The sequence below is a fragment of the Sinohyriopsis cumingii genome, chromosome 7, assembly GCF_028554795.1.
Source record: "Sinohyriopsis cumingii isolate HCF-2022 chromosome 7, ASM2855479v2, whole genome shotgun sequence".
NCBI lineage: Eukaryota > Metazoa > Mollusca > Bivalvia > Unionida > Unionidae > Sinohyriopsis > Sinohyriopsis cumingii.
In genome coordinates this window covers 55,834,621-55,856,335 of record NC_142967.1, presented here as the reverse complement: position 1 = coordinate 55,856,335, position 21,715 = coordinate 55,834,621, and the positions used below count along the sequence as shown (strand labels likewise).

Genomic DNA, 21,715 nt, shown 5'->3' with positions numbered 1-21,715 from the left:
CTGTTCAGCCAAACTGTCAGACCTACCCACTTTCTTTCCAACACAACAAATCCCTTAATTATTACTTGATTTGAACCAAATCTGGTATGCAACTTGAAATTGATGAGATCTTGGTTAGGTTTGATTGTCATAGTTCTGTGACATCATTAAGCAACTTTATAGCCTCTATATATTAGATCCACCTGCTTTTGTTTCCACACAGGAACTCTCTTAATTGTTATTGGATTTTGAGCAAAATTTTAATGGCAGTTTGATCTTGATGAGACCAATGAAAAACAGGGCATGGTTAACAGTTTCTGACATTTGCTTTTTAATTTTATTGTGTTTTTTTTTTTAATTATTGGCTTAAAAATAACCAAGTAAAATTATCAAATCATTTTTTAAAAAAGGGTCATTTTCTGGTATGATTAAAATATTAATGTATATTTGTGTAAAGGTTCTTGATAAGTAATGTTAAATAAAATATGAAAGCAACTTCCTTTTCAGGTTGTATTAACAGTAGAATCCAAATCATTTGATCACCATGACCAGCACAAGGAAGTCTTCACCAAGATGACCAAGTGGGTGAGTACATTTGTTAATAGTGTATTGGAAAGTTTTGGTTTGTGAAACTTTGATCATGGAAAATAACTCACGTACACTCTGAAAGGGCATCTTGTTGGTCATCTGCATTAATTCAGACCCAATTACAGCCAAAGATTATCAGTAACCAGCATTTCTAAATCATAATGGAGTACTCTTTAATTTTATGGCCACTAGAATTTATCATGTAATTTTTGTTCAAAACAGCTTTAAAGATACAGGTTATTCTGTAAGGTTTATTCTTTATACATGCGAAGAAAATCTATGCTGGTTCCCATGTTTAAGACCATTCTGGTGGCCTAGTGGTTAGAATTTCCACCTCGAATGCAGGAGGTTGCGGGTTCAAACTCCGGCCGAGTCATACCAGAGAGTTCTAAAAATGGTACTAACAGCTACCTGGCTTGGTGCTCAGCAATAAGAGGTTAGTGTTAGGACTGGTCAGCCTGGTGTCAGGATAATGTGACTGGGTGTGACATCATGCTATATGTCTGAGGCATGATGTCCCAGTGCTAGACATCACTATAAACTGCTATACTGCAGACATCATAGCGATATGACTGAAAAATTGTTAAAGCTGTGATAAAAATCCAAATCACACACACACACACACACACACACCATATTTGCTTTTGTGTAACACTCACTCCATTGTGAATTAACACCATACACCCTATTTTTCCAGTGCACTACATGATGGTAGATCTTGGTCTGTCCTCTTCAGTCCAGTGCATATCATATACTAATATGTAAATTAATATGTACAGATGATAAAATTTGTTTCTGACAAAACATAAACATTTCAGATTTTTATGATGCATAATTTGCCCTCTTTTATTTCAGTTACAAGAGTTTGACACTGAACTTAAGCCATTCAGTGATAAATTGTTTGAATTTGACATCAGTTTCCCGCCAAGGTATGTCAGGATAAGGGCATGTATGTATTTGACATAAATTTGCTACCATGGTATGTCAGGTTATGGATATACATGTATTTGACATTTGGATTGCACCAAAGTATATCAGGATAAATATGAACATGTTTTTTTACATCTCTTTCCCACCAGGGTATGTCAGGATATGAATATAAATGTATTTGACATCTGTTTATCATCAAGGTATGTCAGGATATGAACACATATATATTTGACATCTGTTTATCATCAAGGTATGTCAAGATATGAATATATATGTATTTGACATCTGTTTATCATCAAGGTATATCAGGATATGAACACGTATGTATTTGACATCTGTTTATTATCAAGGTATGTCAAGATATGAATATATATGTATTTGACATCTGTTTATCATCAAGGTATGTCAAGATATGAACACATATGTATTTGACATCTGTTTTCTGCCAAGGTATGTCAGGATATGAACACATATGTATTTGACATCTGTTTATCATCAAGGTATGTCAAGATATGAATATATATGTATTTGACATCTGTTTATCATCAAGGTATGTCAAGATACGAATATAAATGTATTTGACATCTGTTTGTCGTCAAGGTATGTCAAGATATGAATATATATGTATCTGACATCTGTTTATCATCAAGGTATGTCAGGATATGAACACATATGTATTTGACATCTGTTTATCATCAAGGTATGTCAAGATATGAATATATATGTATTTGACATCTGTTTATCATCAGGGTATGTCAAGATATGAATATATATGTATTTGACATCTGTTTGTCATCAAGGTATGTCAAGATATGAATATATATGTATTTGACATCTGTTTATCGTCAAGGTATGTCAGGATATGAACACATATGTATTTGACATCTGTTTATCATCAAGGTATGTCAAGATATGAATATATAAGTATTTGACATCTGTTCATCAAGGTATGTCAAGATATGAATATATATGTATTTGACAGCTGTTTCCCTCCAAATTATGTCAGGATATGAACATGTATGTAATGTGTATAAAAGATAAATATTTTTAGTCATTATTGTTAACAAAACAGTATGCATTCTTTTATTTAGTGGATGGAATATTTGTTTTTTCTTGGAAGCTAGTTGAAATGGTTGGTCATGGCATCAGCTAATTTAAAAGTGTTTCTGTCATCTTGAAATTGTGAATGGCATCATTCTAGTTAACTACAATGATTTTACTATATATTTTTGGTCAGTTACATGCTTGCTGGCTACCATTTATCATGATGTACCAGTTAGCATGATATACCTGTTATGTATATCTGATTTAATTCATATTTATTTTAATTTTATTGTTTGTTTGTCAGCATTACAAATTTATTTTTATTGTAGATGCTATTATAATATAATCTTGTTTACGTTATTTGGAAAGTTTTCAGAAAATAGTTTGACCTTGACTGATTCAATTATAAACACTAAGTTGACCAGGTTCCTGACCTTAATTCAAAATTAGTAACAGGCACTTGGACTTTTTTTTGTGTGTTTTTTTTTGTGTGGGAATAATAAGAGTGAGATCGAGGCTGTATTGAATATATGACCCTAGGCTTGTAAAGAGTTTTATTGAAGTAAACAACTTTTAAAAATTTTATTCTTCAAGTAAAATGATTGGTTTTCATCAGGGCCATGTTGTGAGTACGTTATGTAAACATGATCACATGACCCTCATCCGGGAGTCTGTTTTACACAGTATTCAGGTTTTAAACCATTGTTTTGGAAAAATAATCTCAGTCTGGGCTTAAAACATTTGGTGTCAAGGTATTCTTTTGTTGTGTCAATTTGGAGTTTATTTGAATTATTTGGATTCAAAAGGATTAATTCTTTTTTCCTGGAAATATATGTGTGCTCATACAGAATCCTTGGGCAAAGAAATTTCATTAATTCAAACACCGGATTTCTTGTGTTTCTACAAGGAATTGTAGACATCACTAGACAGGATATAGCATACGTCATCGCCTTCCATCTTGGATTCTTCGTCGTGACTCCAACTTGAATTGATTTGAACATTTCATTATTAGAACTTCTAAAATTTTGATTTGTGGATTATTTTTGGATTTGATTCTTAAAACAGTAAGTTCTTGATTTTTTATTTTTTACAGTATTTTTCCAGAGAAATAAATAATTGGTTAATTTTTTCAAAGATTGTTGTTTTCGCATTTTTTGTATTACTGTTTGTTCGAACCTAAACACATAAGATACCATTTATCATGATTGTGCACATAAGTCTTTTCTGTGCAGATTTTTTCATGTGTGAGCATCTGTGTACAACAATAGAAAATCGTTCAAACTTGCCTCAATAATGTTAATTAAAACCTTAAGTCTCACTTGGGATGGTGACTAGGTATGGGAAGATATATTCTGGTAAAGTCACTTTGTACTAGAGCTGTGCATTGCCAGGTTGGTCGCAATAAGATGCATATCACAGTACTTGGGTGGTGATAGAATAATACAGTGATATGTATCATACAGTACTGAGGTATGTTTATATCGGGATAGAGACTCCTAACTCGTCTGTCTTTGCATGTCATGCCTGTGTTGCTGTGTTGGTATTGCAAGCGTATGGCAAGGCTATGAGTGTTACCTGAATACAGTACACTCATCACAGAATACAGAAATAATAAGGGATGTCCACTATATCATGTTGAACATGCCTGTCGGCTGAGCTGATGGTGCAGAATACTTCGGTTAAGTTGTACACAATGCAATTTGATATTCAAAGACTTGCCCACTAAAACTCAATGACGTGTTTGTTTGACAGAAGATAAATTTCCAGCACACTGTCCTATGAGAATATTGTAATGTTTCACAAAGTTCAGCAAGCTTTATGATTGTGATTTTGAGGATCATTAGAGATATATTCTGCTTTTAAACAAACAGCAAGCAAAGAAATCACGTATGCATTAGCGGCTTCGTATAAAAAGAGAGAAGACATTGAAGCGGTAGATAATGCAACTGCATGGACTTTTCATTCGGATATAAAAATATAGGATACAAGATTTTTATGGTCACACACACAGTCACTTTCAAAATTGTTTGCTTACCAGTTTCTACATACATGCCAACCATTATGCTTTTGGCATAATCATTATGTTTATTTTCTCCTAATTACATCTTACAAATACATGTATATGGATTAAGCTATTATGGTACATTTAAAAAAATAAAAATCGAGCAGTACATTGTCATGTTTGTCATTGTTCAAATCATCCCTTTAGTACCACATATGTAATTTTGAGAATAGTCTGTTGTTCTAATCATCCCTTTAGTACCACATATATAATTTTGAGAATAGTCCATTGTTCTAATCATCCCTTTAGTACCACATATATAATTTTGAGAATAGTCTGAAACAAACTATACTGCTGCATGCAAATAACGCAAGAGAGCATTGTGCATCAGACACTTGTATGTACTTTCCTTACAATTTTTATGCACAGATTAGGCTTTTTGCCACTTACATTAGTACTGTTTATGCTAATATTGTTCTAGGACTTGGCAGACTGCTAAGGTGGCGTAGTGGTTAGAGCATCCACCTTGGATACAGGAAGTTGCTGGTTCGAACCCAGACCAAGTCATAACAAAGAATTATAAAAATGGTACTAACAGTTGCCTCACAAGGTGCTCAGCATTAAGAGGTTTTGTTACTAAATAAACAATGTTGTTGTAATTATTGGACCCTGAAACACACAAGATTCCCAATGGGATACAACATTGTTCTTACAAATATATTTGACTGCTCAGTGGCCAAAGTGGTTAGAGTGTCCGCCTCATTTGCAGTTGTCATGGGTTCGAACCCTGGCCAAGTCATATAAAACTGGTACTAATAGCTGCCTTGCTAGGCGTTCAGCATTAAGAGGTTTGTGTAAGGACTGGTTGGCCTGGTGTCAGGATAATGTGACTGGGTACATGTACATGTACATCATGGTACATGTCTGTGGCATAATGCCTCAGTGTTTGACATCACTATAAACTGCCACACTGCAGATGTTGTAGTTATACGACTGAAAAATTGTTAAAGCTTCATAAAAAATTCAAATCACACACACAGACACACTCTCTAGGGGTTGGCATGTATGGTTCTGACACAATGAAATATACATAGCACTATCCAAACTACAACCCATGTGTAGTACACCAAATGAACTACACATATTTCTCAAGAACTAGACACATACTTATCTTTATGATAGTAAACTGTACTAAACACTCTGCTGTATTCTTTTGCCAACAGATTGTACAAATACAATTGCTGGTATTGTCATCTCTTGAATTTGATATTACCAAATGAATAGGTGAATGTGACGAAAAGCATAAATCACTTCAGTATTTTCATGTGGAGAAAAAAAACTTGCATATATTTAAGATTATACAATTTTATTTCTTACTTTGCATTATTTTAGCCCACATGACAAAAATTACTGCAAAACTTCCCAAATGTCAAGTGAATATTTTTTTATCATCAGTTTAGTTACCAGCTTGTTACGTTTTTACTTGATTACCATTTTTAAGAAGTTGATGTGGATAAAGATAGAATAATTTGTGGCCAAAAGAATGTACAAAATGTGTATTTAGACAGGGTTTAGCAACTAAGCTCACAGTATGAAAAATTACTGAAATTATGTCCAAATGGCATTAAATCTTTTGGAACCAAAACTAAGTTTAATGTCACATGAACAAACTTTGGACTACAAAGTTGATTTAAAAGCAATAAATGCATGAAGATATACATGTACACTGCACTGAAAAATGTGCGTGGCTGTGATTAGTAAGTGCTGATCATGAACAAAATTTTCATCTTGCAGTAGCAGTTAATTTCCTCTGCACATCCTTCATATCATTATCATCATCATCTTTTGAATTTGAGTGCTATATGTGGTCGATACAGTTATATGAACTGTCCAATAAATACAATAAAAACCTCAAGTTTTTGTACGTACATCAGTTTTGTTTTAGCTTCATATAAATGGAGGTTTTTTTTCTTATTCATGTCTTTTTTCTTGTTTAACTTGTTTTGTATTTTGCATAACCTGAACACATGATGTTATGAATTGGAGGTGGCAGAGGATTTGGCTTCAGAGGTTGTAAATCCCAGTTATTCCCTGTTTATTGTGAACCTTTTGTATAAATATTCTAGGTTCATCATTAATATTTCCAATGCATTATGTTTGATTATAGCAGCAATGCTGGGTCATTTGACTTTCAGTCAATTCAGTTTCAGAATCTTTTTGTTATGTTGATTATGACCAAGTTGAATTATGGAACCAAACTACAAATAATAATAAAAAACTAAGACAAGCACAATATTAGCAGGTTTAAAAAATACAAATCAAAAAGTAGTTAAGTCTTAGAGACTGTCTTTTGCTATCGATTGTGAAGGAAAAGTAGGTCAGTCTCACAGTCTGTTGCTATTGTTTGTGAACGAAAAATAGGTCAGTCTCACAGACTGTTGCTGTTGTTTGTGAAGGAAAAGTAGGTCAGTCTCACAGACTGCCAGTTATTATAGTTTATGAAGGAAAGGTAGGTCAGTCTCATAGACTTTTTTGCCCTACTTTGTGAAAGGAAGTAGGTTAGTCTCACAGACTATATATATTACCTTTTTGTGAAAGAAAGTAGGTCATTCTCACAGACTATTTATTTCTATACTTTGTGAAAGAAAGTAGGTCAGTCTCACAGACTTTATTTATATACTTTGTGAAAGAAAGTAGGTCAGTCTCACAGACTTTTTTACTATACTTTGTGAAAGAAAGTAGGGCAGTCTCACAGACTATTTATTTCTATACTTTGTGAAAGAAAGTAGGTCAGTCTCACAGACTTTATTTATATACTTTGTGAAAGAAAGTAGGCCAGTCTCACAGACTTTTTTACTATACTTTGTGAAAGAAAGTAGGGCAGTCTCACAGACTTTATTTCTATACTTTGTGAAAGAAAGTAGGTCAGTCTCAGTATTTCTATACTTTATGAAAGAAAGTAGGTAGTCTCACAGACTATTTATTTCTATACTTTGTGAATGATAGTAGGTCAGTCTCACAGACATTGTTTCTATACTTTGTGAAAGAATGTAGGTCAGTCTCACAGACTATTTATTACTGTACTTTGTGAAAGAAAGTAGGTCAGTCTCACAGATTGTCTATTTCTATACTTTGTAAAAGAAAGTAGGTCAGTCTCACAGACTTTTTATTTCTATACATTGTGAAAGAGAGTAGATCAGTCTCATGGACTATTTATTACTGTACTTTGTGAAAGAAAGTAGGTCAGTCTCAGACTTTATTTGTATACTTTGTGAAAGAAAGTAGGTCAGCCTCACAGACTATTTTTTTCTATATTTTGTGAAAGAAAGAAGGTCAGTCTCTTAGACTGTTTATTACTGTACTTTGTGAGTGAAACAAAACAAGAAAAGACCCAACAAATAAGGTTGATACAAAACTTTTCTCCTGTTGATAAAGATAACTCTTTTTAGAATACATAGATTGATTTATGATTTATCACTGAAAAACAAAAACACAGTAACTGGTAGCATGGCTGTAGTGATGTGTTTAGCATACAGTAAATATTTCTGTCTTACTATAATGTCGATTCCAGTTTAGATCTGCTGATTTTTTATATTTTAGTAGTAAATTTTGTCAGCCAAGTGCATTCAGCATGTAAACAATACAGCCAGCCTGGTACAGTCAAGCTGTAGACAATACAGCCAGCCTGGTACATTCAGGATATAAACAATATAGGACTTTTATGAATTAGTTGTAGTTAGTATGGTACCAGTCAATACTTCCATGAATACATTTTAAAATGAAATTTACAATAAACACGCCTCCCCATTATATGCTTTTGAAACTGTTATGATCGGTATATATTTGCATTAATATTTCAGCTATCCATTTAGTGAAGATGTAAATGATGGCATGTCCTACATGAAGACACGGTGTCCTTCCTGGTGTGATAGAATACTGATGTCCCACAGTGCGAAAACCATCATCTATTGTGTAAGGTCCTTAATGTAGTGCATCTGACATTGTGCTTTGTTCAGGAATAAAAATTGGTGAAATGACTCCAGACTTCAAAGAGGGAAAATACTACTATTTCAACAATGCTAGTGCTATTAAAAAAAACTCTTTCTTCTGGGTCCTTGGGTAAGAGGAAAACAATTTTCTGGCATTCCTTCTATTCAGTAAATGAAACTAGAACCATTAAGTGAAGTACTTTAGCTTGTGTGCTTGAAAGTGGTTTTGAATGCAGTAATTCACCAGTTGTGCAGGCTCATCAGAAGGCAGTTATTTTGTAAGAAAATCAGTTGTCTGGATAATTGATTCTGATCAGGAATGTCAATTTTCAGGGTATATTGTGAAAATCTGACTGCAGACAATGCAGATAAAAGGCTTCCAGATAATCAGTTCTACTGTATAGAGCTAGAATTGAAATAGTCCTAAAATTCAGTGCGGATAAGATATTTTTGCAGCCCATTTATCGGGTTTATCTGAAAATACAGCAAAAGAAACTTAATGCATTTATAAGTCTTTAGGGATGTTGATTGGAGGGGTGACAATATGACAAATTCTCTGCTCATCAAGCCTGACAACTAAAACATTTTTGTGACTCCTGGGCACTTCGTTTGTATTAAAAACAGAACATAAATTCTTATTTGTAGAAAGTTTTCCATGCATCCTCTAGGCCAGGAAATCAGAAATCAGTGCCTATTAGCATTGTACATTTCTGAGCATGTTTTAACCAGGACTTTTTCAGACTGGTTCAGACCTGGATTTAATCTAGACTGTTTCAGAGTTGATTTAGTCAGGACTGTTTTGAACCTTGCTTCAGTCTGGAATCAGGGTTCCCACGCTACCGGTAAATCGGGAAAAAGTCAGTAGAAATTTTTTAAAATTTCCCAACCGTCCAAAGTTCTTGAATTTTGCAAATATTGATGAAATTCGGGAAAAACCCAGGAATTTTCCACCATCACTTGATGCCTGAAACAATTATGCAATTGAGTCATAACTAAACTGATTTTGAGTTAAATTTATCGAGTTCTAACCAGAATATTCGGTAGTGCATTATGGATCATTTGGGTGTTGGCAGTAAATATGTATGCTGAGTCAATCCAAATGCTCATTGAATTAGATTCATCTAGTAGACTTTTATTTTCAAAGTCAGCTTGATATCCGTATCTTTCCTTTCATGGAAGGTATGAAAACCAGTCTAGCATCACAAGAGGCCAACATGGTAGTGGCAAAGTGTAGCCACTTATCAGATGGCCAAGCAAACTTTAAATGTTGTTAGATAAGTGATACATGCATGAAATCGATATGAAAATTACTTATTTTCTCAGAAATTATGAGTATTTAAATAGTTATGTCTTTAATCTGCTGAAAGACAAGATAAAACTATGGCATTGATGAAATGTGACCTGGTACTCACGATTTGCATTGCTAGTCACATGAATACACAAATCTAATAATGCACATTTTCAAATGTTGTAGAGAAAAAAATATTTAAAAAATTTAATGAAAGTCTTATACTGGTTGTAATAAAATTACAAAAATGAAAGAACACAAACTTTTCCATATTTATATATTCCGAGAAACACTTTTGGAGTTTTGTTGTATCATGTGATTACCACGTTGACATGTGCTCTCTGCTTGATAAATCAGACTGGCCAGATTGCTGGTTTTTACAAAATGTATCCGACTTTCCTTTAATGTAATTGAATTTCTGTACAACAACATTAAAAATGAGTTTGTTATTGATGTCATCTGACTATTGGACTTCCGATGTCATCATTTGAGATTTGTGAAGTTATGTGACTAGTAATGCAAATTGCAAGTACCGGGTCAGGTTTCATCCATGCCGTAGTTTGATCTAGTCTGTCAGTGGATTAAAGACATAACAATTGTAATACTGAGAAAATAAATCATTTTCCAATCGATTTAACATAAGTTTCAATTTTCTTGACCCGCAGGTAAGCAACTACCATATGTCACTACTGCATAGTGACAGCAAATTCCAAATTTTTTATATGCAATTGCAATGACCTCACACCCCACCCTAAATGTCCAAATATGAAAAATGGGGTGGGAACATTCGGAGGAAACCTGAATTAGAAGACGGACTGCTATTTGTTTTAAGCCAAATTTGTAGTCCAACTTGTTGAATCTCGGAGCTGAAGTGAGAAATTGTCATCCCTTGTATTATATATTGAAAAACTTTACAAACCCCTGTATCAACACAGGTTTGAGGACTGGTTAAATAGATTACAAGATGACAAGTTGACTTTACAGACAATTCTGTCCTTGTTTATACAACAGTATGTAATTATTAAAGTCTTTTGTCAAAATTTAAATCAGCCCTTTTGAAAATGATTTTTAAATGATGGCTTTTAACCAGATCGTCTTAAGGAGATTAGGTTGTGTGAAAAATCTTGTTTGGGATTTTATTGGCACAGATAAATTCAGGGTTAAACTCTTTTCGTTACTAGACAAGATTCTAATTATTTGCATTTATTGTTTTTTTAAATATGTAATAGGAAATGTTTACTTTCTATAAGATGCATATATATATATATATATATATATATTGCTATAGAATTGTTTAGAATTAAAAGTTTGAAAGGAAACAAAACTAATTTATGTTCATTATGTTGTTCCCACTTAGCAATATCACACAGGTCAGCAAAATAAAGTAGGAATTTTTCATTCTGTACACTGAAATGACTTTACATGCCAATTTATAAGACTATAATCAAACTTGTTTCATGTTATACATTTTGTGGTTTTGTACATGATCGTCTTTTCTGACTTAGATGTTTTGGAGAGTCTTGAAAGAGAAATGTCTTTAGATTTAGAAAATGCTTGTTTTATAATCTGAAATATTCTTTAATTCCATTTAGTAATGGTCATGTGTGAATTTTGAAAAAATTAATTTCATCCTGGAAAAACCCTGGAAATGATCTGGAAATTTATCTTTAGAAAAGTGTGGAAACCATGTGGACTGATTCAGACCTTTATTTATTCTTGACTGTTTCAGCATATAAGATTGAGAAAATAGCTCAATTACCCTAATTACATGTATTGAATATAGTCACTAAGCATCTGGTATGTAGGGTCTGCAGCAGTTAAAAAAAACTAGAAAAACCTAAAATTTCTTTATTGATCTTAAAAGCCTTAAAAGAAAGCCTAAAAAATGAATGAAGCTGAAGTAATAAAAAAGTCTACAACTTTGCAAAATATGATGAATGGCTCCCTGACCACACACAATTTTGCACACATTTTTTCATTAGATTGGCCTAGTGGTTGAGAAAGCATGCAAATTATGCAAGTTAAAGACATCCGGTCACTTTATTCTATCATTCATTTGATGACTTTCAAAATCTTTAGAAAGAACAACAGATATTTGTGAAAACTTTAACTAATGTACCTTGCCTGAAATTGTGTTTTGAATTAAGTGAGTCAGGCATGTAATCCAAACCATAAGTTGCATTGTGAACATGGCACAAAAAGTAAAACAAATTTAGTGAAATAATTCGAAAGGCTTGAAAATGGTACTCTGCAAAAGTAAGTTAACAATTTCAAATCTTTTCAGCCACCAGATATGTAATTTAAATGTCTGATCACCAGTTTAAGGGGTTCAGACTTCTGGGCTGCACATTCGGCAATTGCTTGCCCCAGCCTATAGACTTATAAACATGGATTAATCCCTTTGTGTTCTTGAGTTTTGTTAAGTATTGTTTCGACTTCTAATTTACTACTCATTTTTCAGGTATAAGATTTTGCGCAATTGAAACAGAGAACAGTAGCACACGTTTACATTCTTTTATTAGCCTGGATTATGTTTTTATTTTGGAGCAAATCAAAGTGAGGTGAATTCAAATTTATAATCAGGGACTGCTGACCCCCCAAATTACCCTAGATAGGAAAAACATTAGGGATACATATTAATTCACTTGAAGAAATATGGAATATTGCAACATTTATTTTGTAAGTTTAAGATACTTTAAAAATGTTTTATATTTTGACATGTTTGCATATCCCCCGTTTTTGACCAGAAAATTGCTTATTTTTAAATGTCGGATATTTTGACTACATGCTGTGTTCTTTATATCAATGTTTCATCAGCTTCTGGCATAATATTTTAGGGTTTTGGGGAGAAAAACATAGATATATAATAATGAGACCCTATTAAATCAAAAAGGTAATATTTCTCCTTAAAAATATGTTAATTTAAAATGCCTTGAGCATGGCCAGTATCAATAGTAAGACTCATTTCAAACTAAGTTGGCTTCCAAAATCAGAGTATGCACAGTTGTTGAAAAGGGGACAGTGACATTTTATCTGTGTGATGCAAATGAAAAGTAATCAAGGGATAAAGTAGAGGAAAACAAGGCTCTTGAAAAGTAGCTGAATGAGAAGCTTGGAAGATCCATAAAAAGAAAATGTATTAGTCCTAGGACACGATATTGTATATAGTGTGCAGTGTACTTGTGTCATAACTGCATATAAAACTGCACACCTAAATATGGCATTGGCTAAATATTTAAATTTATTTAATGGATTATTTGCTGGGCAATATGCAGGAGGTCATTTTAATGGAAATTTCTTAGCACTTGCAAGTATTTGTTTTTAATTATTTATTATTTTTCACTTTATCTTATATTCATTTTATTTTGAAACAAATTTGATCAAATTTTTAATAAATGTTTTGCCCCCTACTGACATAATCTTGTGACTACTGTGTGTTTTGAACCTAAAAAACTTTTTTCAGGACGAAAAACACCAACCAAAGTATCACTCAATTGGTCAGGATGTGTGTATGGGAGACCACAAGGTAAGCTAAGTCTTTCAAAAGCACCTTTAATGATCCAAAGATTAATACTGTTTGTTCATATTTGAAACAAAGATGATTGACTTTTGTTCCAGAATTCAGCCATCTCACCAGTATTTTTTCAAGAAGTATTGAATAATTTTGCAAAAATGCTGAAAAAATGGCAATTTCTTTTTCCTCTGTAAAAGATTTTGTTAATTTCATATGATGTAGAAAGTTTCATTATTTTTGGTCTGGATTTTAACAAATGTCAGAACTACCTTTTTTTTTTCGTCAGTGCAGTTTTAGCTTTTTCACAAAGTTTTCAAGGGCTTTATCTCAAATTACTAAGATCATATAAAATTTGTTACAGGTGAGAGATTCTACAATTAATTTTGTGTATCGATCTTCTTTAGAACTGGGCTTTGAAGAACTGAGATATTCTTATGTAGAAATTAGTTATAATTTTTTTTAGGGTTGAATTATCTTGCGTTATGAAATTCTATAACTGACATCAATATTAAACAGTCCTTTTATAATTATGACATTGCACACAGTTGTTCAAGGATTATAGAGAGATTATGCAGTCAATCAGATATCTGCACTTATGGCACTGGTATCAGTGCTTGCATTTCCAGGGTTAAAACTAAGTGGCAAGTTTCTGCAACAGTAGTTCTTTTAATTTTTGATAAATACTGTAACAGTTCTATTTTTGCATGTTTTTATTTGAAGTGCAACATACCATTGGACAAAGAATTTTGCACTAAAAATCCTTTCATTTGAATAACTTTTTCAGTGCTGAAACATTCTTTTAATCTTTTTTAAATATTTTGAATGTACCTGTGATATTTTTATATGGTAGCATATTTATAGCACTGTATATGTCCATCAATCCATCTCATTATATGTCCATCCATTTTGTACATGATAAATTTCATTTCCACTTGAACAATGATACCGATTTAATCAAAAGAATTTATTGTCATGAACACCTTGATCAAATTAATCTTCACCTATTTCTGTCAAAATGGAGACTGATTTTTTTTTAAACCTAGAAGTTTGCATCTTTTAAATCAGGGTTTTGTCAATTACATCAGAATGGTAGGAGTATTCACTAATTTCAGATGTTTGTTGCCAGCAGTCAGTTTAAATGATGTCTTGTTTCTTTTTATGCTACAGCCTGTGGCATTAGAGGTTCTTCTCAAGAAAGGAAAAGGTAAATTGTCATCTGTGTCAAGTGTTGACTCCCAGCCTTCAAGGCCGAAACTCACTCAAAAACTCTCCATCAATGGAGAGGATATGGACATGGTCAGTTTGGAAGATATTAACATTCATGACTTTGCTAAGTTTGCCAAAGAGCAAGAACTTCTGCCTGAATTTCGTACAAGTATAAAACGTAAAGAGACCTCCGAAAAGAGGGAAATTTGCAGCACCTCTCAGTCAGTGCTTCAAAAGAGTTCTTTTTCAGATATAGCATCTAAGGTGGTGTCAATGGAAAAAGTACTCTTGCAATGGCCACGGAGGTCAAGAGAGAGGCATCATAGTTCATCGTCAGAGGACTTCGGCGAGGCATATGACCATGATAAAACTGACAATGAAGATAACAAATGCCAAGATGTAGATTTTGTGCACACAGCTGAATCAGAGCTTTCCAAGACTGAGCAGGCTTGTGTCACAAAGTCTGCTGAAATAAGAAAGCATGACGATGAACTTGATGAAAATCTTACACAGGACATTAGCATCCGGAAAAGGTCCAGTAGATCTGAGTGGGTTGACACCGCTATTGTGCATGATTATAGTGAGATGTCTAGTTGTGAGAAACAGGAAAAGCATGTGCATGACTTGGGGAGTGCATCGACTGCAGTGTCGTCAGATACTGCACATAAAGCCAGGAAGAGAGGAGTGAAAACGAAGACATTGCAAGACTGCCCTTGCTCTTGTGTTGTGATGTAGATGTTGAAAGGATATTGTCTTCATGTTGTCACTCTTTGGTTCAGTAAGTTTGTCTTTTGTTTACGTTTATACAACATTTTCCATTCTAATGATTCATTCAGCCTTGTTTCATTTTTGTATGGAAAATACAGTTTAAACAAGACTGAACCTAAATTTTGGATTTTTATTTGATGGGCCCATTTGGTCTTGGGAAAATTAATCATTAATTAATTAATTAATTAATTAATTAATCATTTGAACGGTTTTGGTTATCTGTAATATATATGGCAATAAGTTTGTTTAAAGAATAAATAAATATATATTCAAGGTAAATACTGGAAGGAATTTTTGAAATGCACTGAATTTTGTTTTATTTAGTTTAAGTTTTATTCCGGTATAAATAACAAGTCACTGTATCCGTTATAATACAATGTAAAGGACCTGTTACTGGGAGCTTGTGATGTACCCATGGTAGCTTAGTCCACAGCTGTGGCAATTCATCCGTTTGTCACTGAGGGCTTATGCTATACCCTTGGTAGCTTAGTCCACAGCTGTGGCAATTCATCCGTTTGTCACTGAGGGCTTATGCTATACCCTTGGTAGCTTAGTCCACAGCTGTGGCAATTCATCCGTTTGTCACTGAGGGCTTATGCTATACCCTTGGTAGCTTAGTCCACAGCACTGGCAATGAACCCATTTGTCACTGAGGGCATATGCTATACCCATGGTAGCTTAGTCCACAGCAGTGGCAATGGACACATTTGTCACTGAGGGCTTACAATATGCTGTACCTATTTATTATTGAGAGCTTATGCTATACCCATGAAAGCTTAGTCCACAGTAGTGGTCATGGACCCATTTATCACTGTGAGCTTATGCTCTACACCTGTTAGCTTCATCAGCAGCGGCAGCAGTGTAGCTATTGTCACTGAGGGCTTATACTGTACCTGTCTTAGCTTAATTGGCAGCAGTGGCAGTGGAGCTAATGTCACTGTGTGCTTATGCCATACCCCTGTTAGCTAACTTGGCAGTAGCAGCAATGGAGCTATTGTCGCTGTATGCTTATGCCGTACACCTATTAGCTAACTCAGCAGTAGCAGCAGTGGAGCTATTGTCGCTGTATGCTTATGCCATACCCCTATTAGCTAACTCAGCAGTAGTAGCAGTGGAGCTATTGTCACTGTATGCTTATGCCATACCCCTATTAGCTAACTTGGCAGTAGTAGCAGTGGAGCTATTGTCACTGTATGCCATACCCCTATTAGCTAACTTGGGAGTAGCAGCAGTGGAGCTATTGTTGCTGTATGCTTATGCCATACCCCTATTAGCTAACTTGGCAGTAGTAGCAGTGGAGCTGTTGTCGCTGTATGCTTATGCCATACCTGCATTAGCTGTTGGCAGCAGTGGCATTGGCATTAACAAACGACATGGTATATGTCTAAGTCTAAATCTCAACTTGTGCACAGGCTAACTTTGCCGGTTTCTAACAGCTCCATTTTATTATTTATCTTTCACAGTTGAACTTTTGATCAAATAAAATAATTTTTTAAAAGAAATATAAGCCATCATTGGCCTAGAATATACTTTTAATGATATAATTAGAGCTTAAATGAGTACAAACTTTTTCTGTTTGAAAAATATTCATGGCACTTTTTTCGATAAGCTAATCAAGCTGTGAAATTAGCCCCTTTTTTCCATTGTTTTTTGTTGTATGCCTTTGTATTTATTAACAAACCAGCCCCATCCACACCCCAACACCATGCTGCATCAAAAACACTGAACTCAGTCATCTAAATGTTTAAATCTGATTAAATGACATAAACGGGATGATGAGTTAAATTTCTTTTATAATTATTCGAATGTGGATGATATGTTCCATGTGTTCAAACTCTGTAAGACCCAAGTAATTGTTTAACTCCCAATTATGTGTTAAGCTAAATGCTAGGAGTGTGTAACAACAAATACTTTTGAAAGCAATCACGCAAATTGAATTTAAGTTTTAATATGGCTAGAATGCAAAGAATTGAAGACAATCCATGCACAGGATTACAAGTATTTAATCCAGTTTTGCCCAAATTCACATTTTGATTACTTTGTGGAAGGGATTTGTCGACTTTTATATGACCCCTGTCCTATACCATGTTTTTATGTTATGCTGTGAATGGGCCACTTTCAATTCTGTTCGGTTGCAAGGGTCAGTACTAACCTATTTCAGTCTACCATTGGTCAGATTTTGAAAGTCGCCTATTCGTTGTGTGACATGCCAGAAGTGTATACCTTCAAAGCTGGATCCAAATAATCTTGAAGCAAAGGATAAATATTTCCATAAAAGTTGCCATTAAATAATCAGTAAATCATAAATGGGGAAAAAGTGCAGATTGTCTCCCTTTATACGGTTCAAGTTGCTGAACACCACATTCGTAAAAGAAAATGAACATAAAATCAGCAGCAGGTCAGATTTCAAACTGCAGTTATGTACCTTATAATGATTGGTTGAGGATGTTGTGGGCATCATTGATATTTTATTCCAAAGAGCATATGTAGATCTGAGATTTTCAGATTCTTTTGCTCCAGAGAAGTGAAAGAATTGAAATTTTCATGTTTCTTTATAAAACTAAAGGAATCATTAGAATGGAATATTTATTTTACAACTTGTGACATTGTTAATCCCTATGAAACTGCCAAGAATGGAAATAATTCACTAATTAACAGTCCATTTTAATTTAGCTGAAATGATGTAAAATAATAATTCTGACTAATTAGGTTATTGGAGGCTTACTCAAAATAATAGAGATTCAGTCTTTTATTTATTCCTTTTTGAAGGGTTTTTTTTGTTAACTACAAGATGAAATTTCATTTCCAGTTTCTTCTTCACTTTTAAGCAAAGAATGCCACTGAGTTAGCTTCAGTATTAATTATGGACATTGTCTATGATCTTTCTGTGTTCAAAGACAGATTCTGAGGAGAAATGTATGAATTGGACTCATTATATCAAAGGACAAATGCTCTTTTTTATATGGAAGGTTATGTATCTTGGTTTGGATCTCTGATTGCGTCTCCATTAAATTCTCAGCTACGTTTTTCGAATGAAATGAGTTTTTTTTTTATTATTCTAGTCTCTGTACCTTTCAGAAGATAAATTGTAATTACTATTCCTTATCTTCCAAAGGACTCATTTATAAGATCTTTTTTCTAAGTTCAGATGTATGAAACACAGGAAAGCTTAGAGCAGGGGTATCAAACTCAAACCACCCTGAGGTCCACATGAGGGCATTTTTGATGGCTCAAGGGTCATACCACCTTTAATATATCTCATGACACCTTGTGATGCCAATCATTTTGCAGGCCACATGATGTGGCTTGGTGGGCTGCATGTGACCCATGAGCTACGTGTTTGAGACCCCTCATTTACAGTGTGATCCTGGCCCATTTAGAATCATCAGTTGTTATTGAAGGTTTGTTCTGTGTGTAGACGACAGGTCAAAGTTGGCATTTAGGTTTTAATTGTGTCTCACATGACTGACGTTACATTAAAATTTCTTACTTGTATGTTCATTCATGCATAACAGACCATGTTTTAATACTTTTAACCCACAGTTCTGATTTGTTGTATGCGGTTCATGGGGAAATTGTTGACGTTAAAGTTGCATTTAAGGATTGCTCTGTTTAGAGGCCATGTTGAAGTTTTGTTTTTAAGGTATTGTTCATGGTTTATATGAAAGAATTATTCATTTGAATTTCATGTATTGGTGTTAATTACTTCTCCTTAAGTACTGTTGACATGAAATTTTACAAGCTTAGTTATCCCAGGGTCTGTTTGGTACCACTCTGACATCCAATATGGCCATAATAAATAATCATTATGACATCAGGTTCTCATGTAATGACTTCTTATGATGTCTAGTTGGTCCTAAATTTAAAAAATGGTAAATACATCCTTAATGATTTCAAAATTCAGTTGTTAAAAAGATTAATTATTTGAGTAATCAGTAGTTAAAACATAAAAAGACAGAAGAAAATGGAAATTATTTTTGTCCACTAGAACATCATTTCATTTAGTGAACTCTTGTTTACTGAAAAGTCTGATGTTAAAGTTTGAATTTAATGCTAGTTATATAACTGGGCACTTTTATTCAGTTCTGTGCATTGGTAAATATTTTCCTATATGAGATTCAGGTTATCTTTTCCCTTTCATGTTACCTTAAAGCCAGCATATTGACATGCTTTCAGAGGATGTACACTTTTGATATGATCCATACTATATGTTTATGAACATACAGTTTTAACTTCATCTGTCTGACCATCTCTCTGTCATACCATGTGTCCATTCTGTATTTTGTTTGGTCAGCTTTTCAGGTACTCTCACTTATCAATTGTTCTAGTTTCATGTGTGGATTCATCGTGGAGAAAACTGAATCATCCTGCCAAAAGTATATCACAATAACCTGCACTTTGTACTTCAGTTACATTTGGTTAGTGTGTCCTGCTTTGAGTGTATTCATGGCTTTGTCCTTGGATACATTATTGTTGAGTGACAGTGTCATGCATTTACGCATCAGTGACTTTGTGCTGCATATCTGGGTCAGTTTCTTAAGCATTGTTACTTGTAGGGTTATATAGCTTTATGTGTATATTATATGGTATATATGACAGCATCATTTTAAAAATAGATCACTGTAACCTATATTTAATGCTTCATTTTATTTTCTGAAAGTTGTTTCTTTGGGATCAGTGTTTTGTGCACTAAGTAACCATGTTTATCTTCAGTTAGGTTGCACTTTAACCTGATTCTGTTTGCTGAATGTTTAGTAGAAAGTGTCTTGCAAATCCTCTTATGAAAAAAACCACATTTAAATATATTGTCCAGCAAGCATGGATTTCTTTGGAAATAAAAACAATTTGGTCTTGGCTAAATATTATAAGTTTGCATAAAGTCAAGCTGTTCTGTTATGTGACAGCTCTTACTTTGTTATGCGGTAAAGTCATTTTAATTTTTTTTCAAGGATTTTTTGACTGAAATAGTTCGTGCAGTTTTATGCTTGACATATCTCAGTAATTATATGGATAATTTAATTTAATTTTTATTTAATTTTTAATTTTTAGCATGTATGTGTCAAGTTCATTCTGAAAAGAATGGATATTAAGTAGCTTGTCCACAGGTACAGTTTGTACTTTTATTTCGTATGAGATCCTGAGTTTGCCATCTTTTTACCTAATCCTTGAGTTTTGGGTATTAAATGAAATTTATCAACATGTCTGTGGAGGGTTAGCATGTTGCATGATTGTTATGACATTTGTTTGTTTTTTTAATTAAAAAAAAGCAACAAAAAGAATGGTGAAAGTAATGGTTGCATGCGTCAGATATTCCATTGTGCAAGGCAGATTTTTTGCTCGTCAGATATATCAGTTTGTGTAGTTAACATTATACATGGAAAATAAACAGAGCAAAGGCTGTGGGCTCTCACTTATGGCATTTTGTTACAACTATCCCCCATTATAATGCATTTGCTATAATGTGATTCTGGATGTACAGTGGTAACTATCTCACTACATGTCATCGTATTGTAACATTTTCTGATATGACATGGGTATTGTCACTGATTCCATCATGCGTTGTAGGAATTTTATGACTGAAATTATGTTTTGATTTATTTTCGTGTCATTTTAGTTTTATAATAGGGTGGTCTTCTCTGTAACATTCTTGATTTTCCTGAACAGTATTATAGTTAGGTAAGGTCAAAAGGTTAACTTTAAGGTACAAGTAAGCGTATGAGGACCACTCCATTGGACTGGTGATTAGAGTGTCTGCCTCAGATGTGGGAGGTCACAGGTTCAAACCACAGCCGAGTCATACCAAAGACATATAATAAATGGTACCAGCAGCTGCCTCGCTTGGTACTGAGCATTAAGAGGTTAGTGTTAGGACTGGTCAGTCTGGTGTCAGGATAATGCGACTGGGTGGGACATGATGCTATATGTCTGCATCATGATGCCCCAGTGCTAGACATGACTGTAAACTGCAACACTGCAGACATCGTAGCAATATGGTTTAATATCATTAAATCTGTTAAAAATCCAAATTACACACACACACACACTAAAAGTAGAATTTTTTTAAAAACTACTTCTTGAATTTGACTAAATTCGACAGAAAACATCCTTGTATGCAGAGCTTTCATGTTTGTCCAAATGAAGCTGGTCTGCCATCAGAAGTGGCAACCATTACTTAAAGATGAAAAACCTTAAACTCTCTTCTTTGCAAAGGCTGCTTAACTGATAGTATCTTGTCATGAAGGGACACTATCAGTTTGACAATGAAAATAACTGTATGTGTGTGATTTGGATTTTTAATGTATCTTTAACAATTTTGCAGTCATATCACTACAGTGTCTTCAGTGTAGCAGTTTACAACAATGGGGCATCATGCCTCAGACATGTAACATGATGCCCCACCCAGTCAC

General features: G+C 33.9%; 1 protein-coding gene across 1 annotated transcript in view; it reads left to right on the top strand.

Annotated features, from left to right (window-relative positions):
• Positions 1-21,715, top strand: part of LOC149795300 (inositol polyphosphate-5-phosphatase A-like) — a 143,391-nt gene that overhangs the window by 104,309 nt on the left and 17,367 nt on the right. Inside the window, exons 13-17 of the mRNA XM_089965029.1 lie at positions 487-564; positions 1,423-1,496; positions 8,404-8,515; positions 13,284-13,346; positions 14,502-15,318. Of these exons, the coding sequence (XP_089821155.1) occupies positions 487-564; positions 1,423-1,496; positions 8,404-8,515; positions 13,284-13,346; positions 14,502-15,275 (1,101 nt within the window). The 3' untranslated portion in view covers positions 15,276-15,318. The remainder of the gene's footprint in view (positions 1-486; positions 565-1,422; positions 1,497-8,403; positions 8,516-13,283; positions 13,347-14,501; positions 15,319-21,715) is intronic.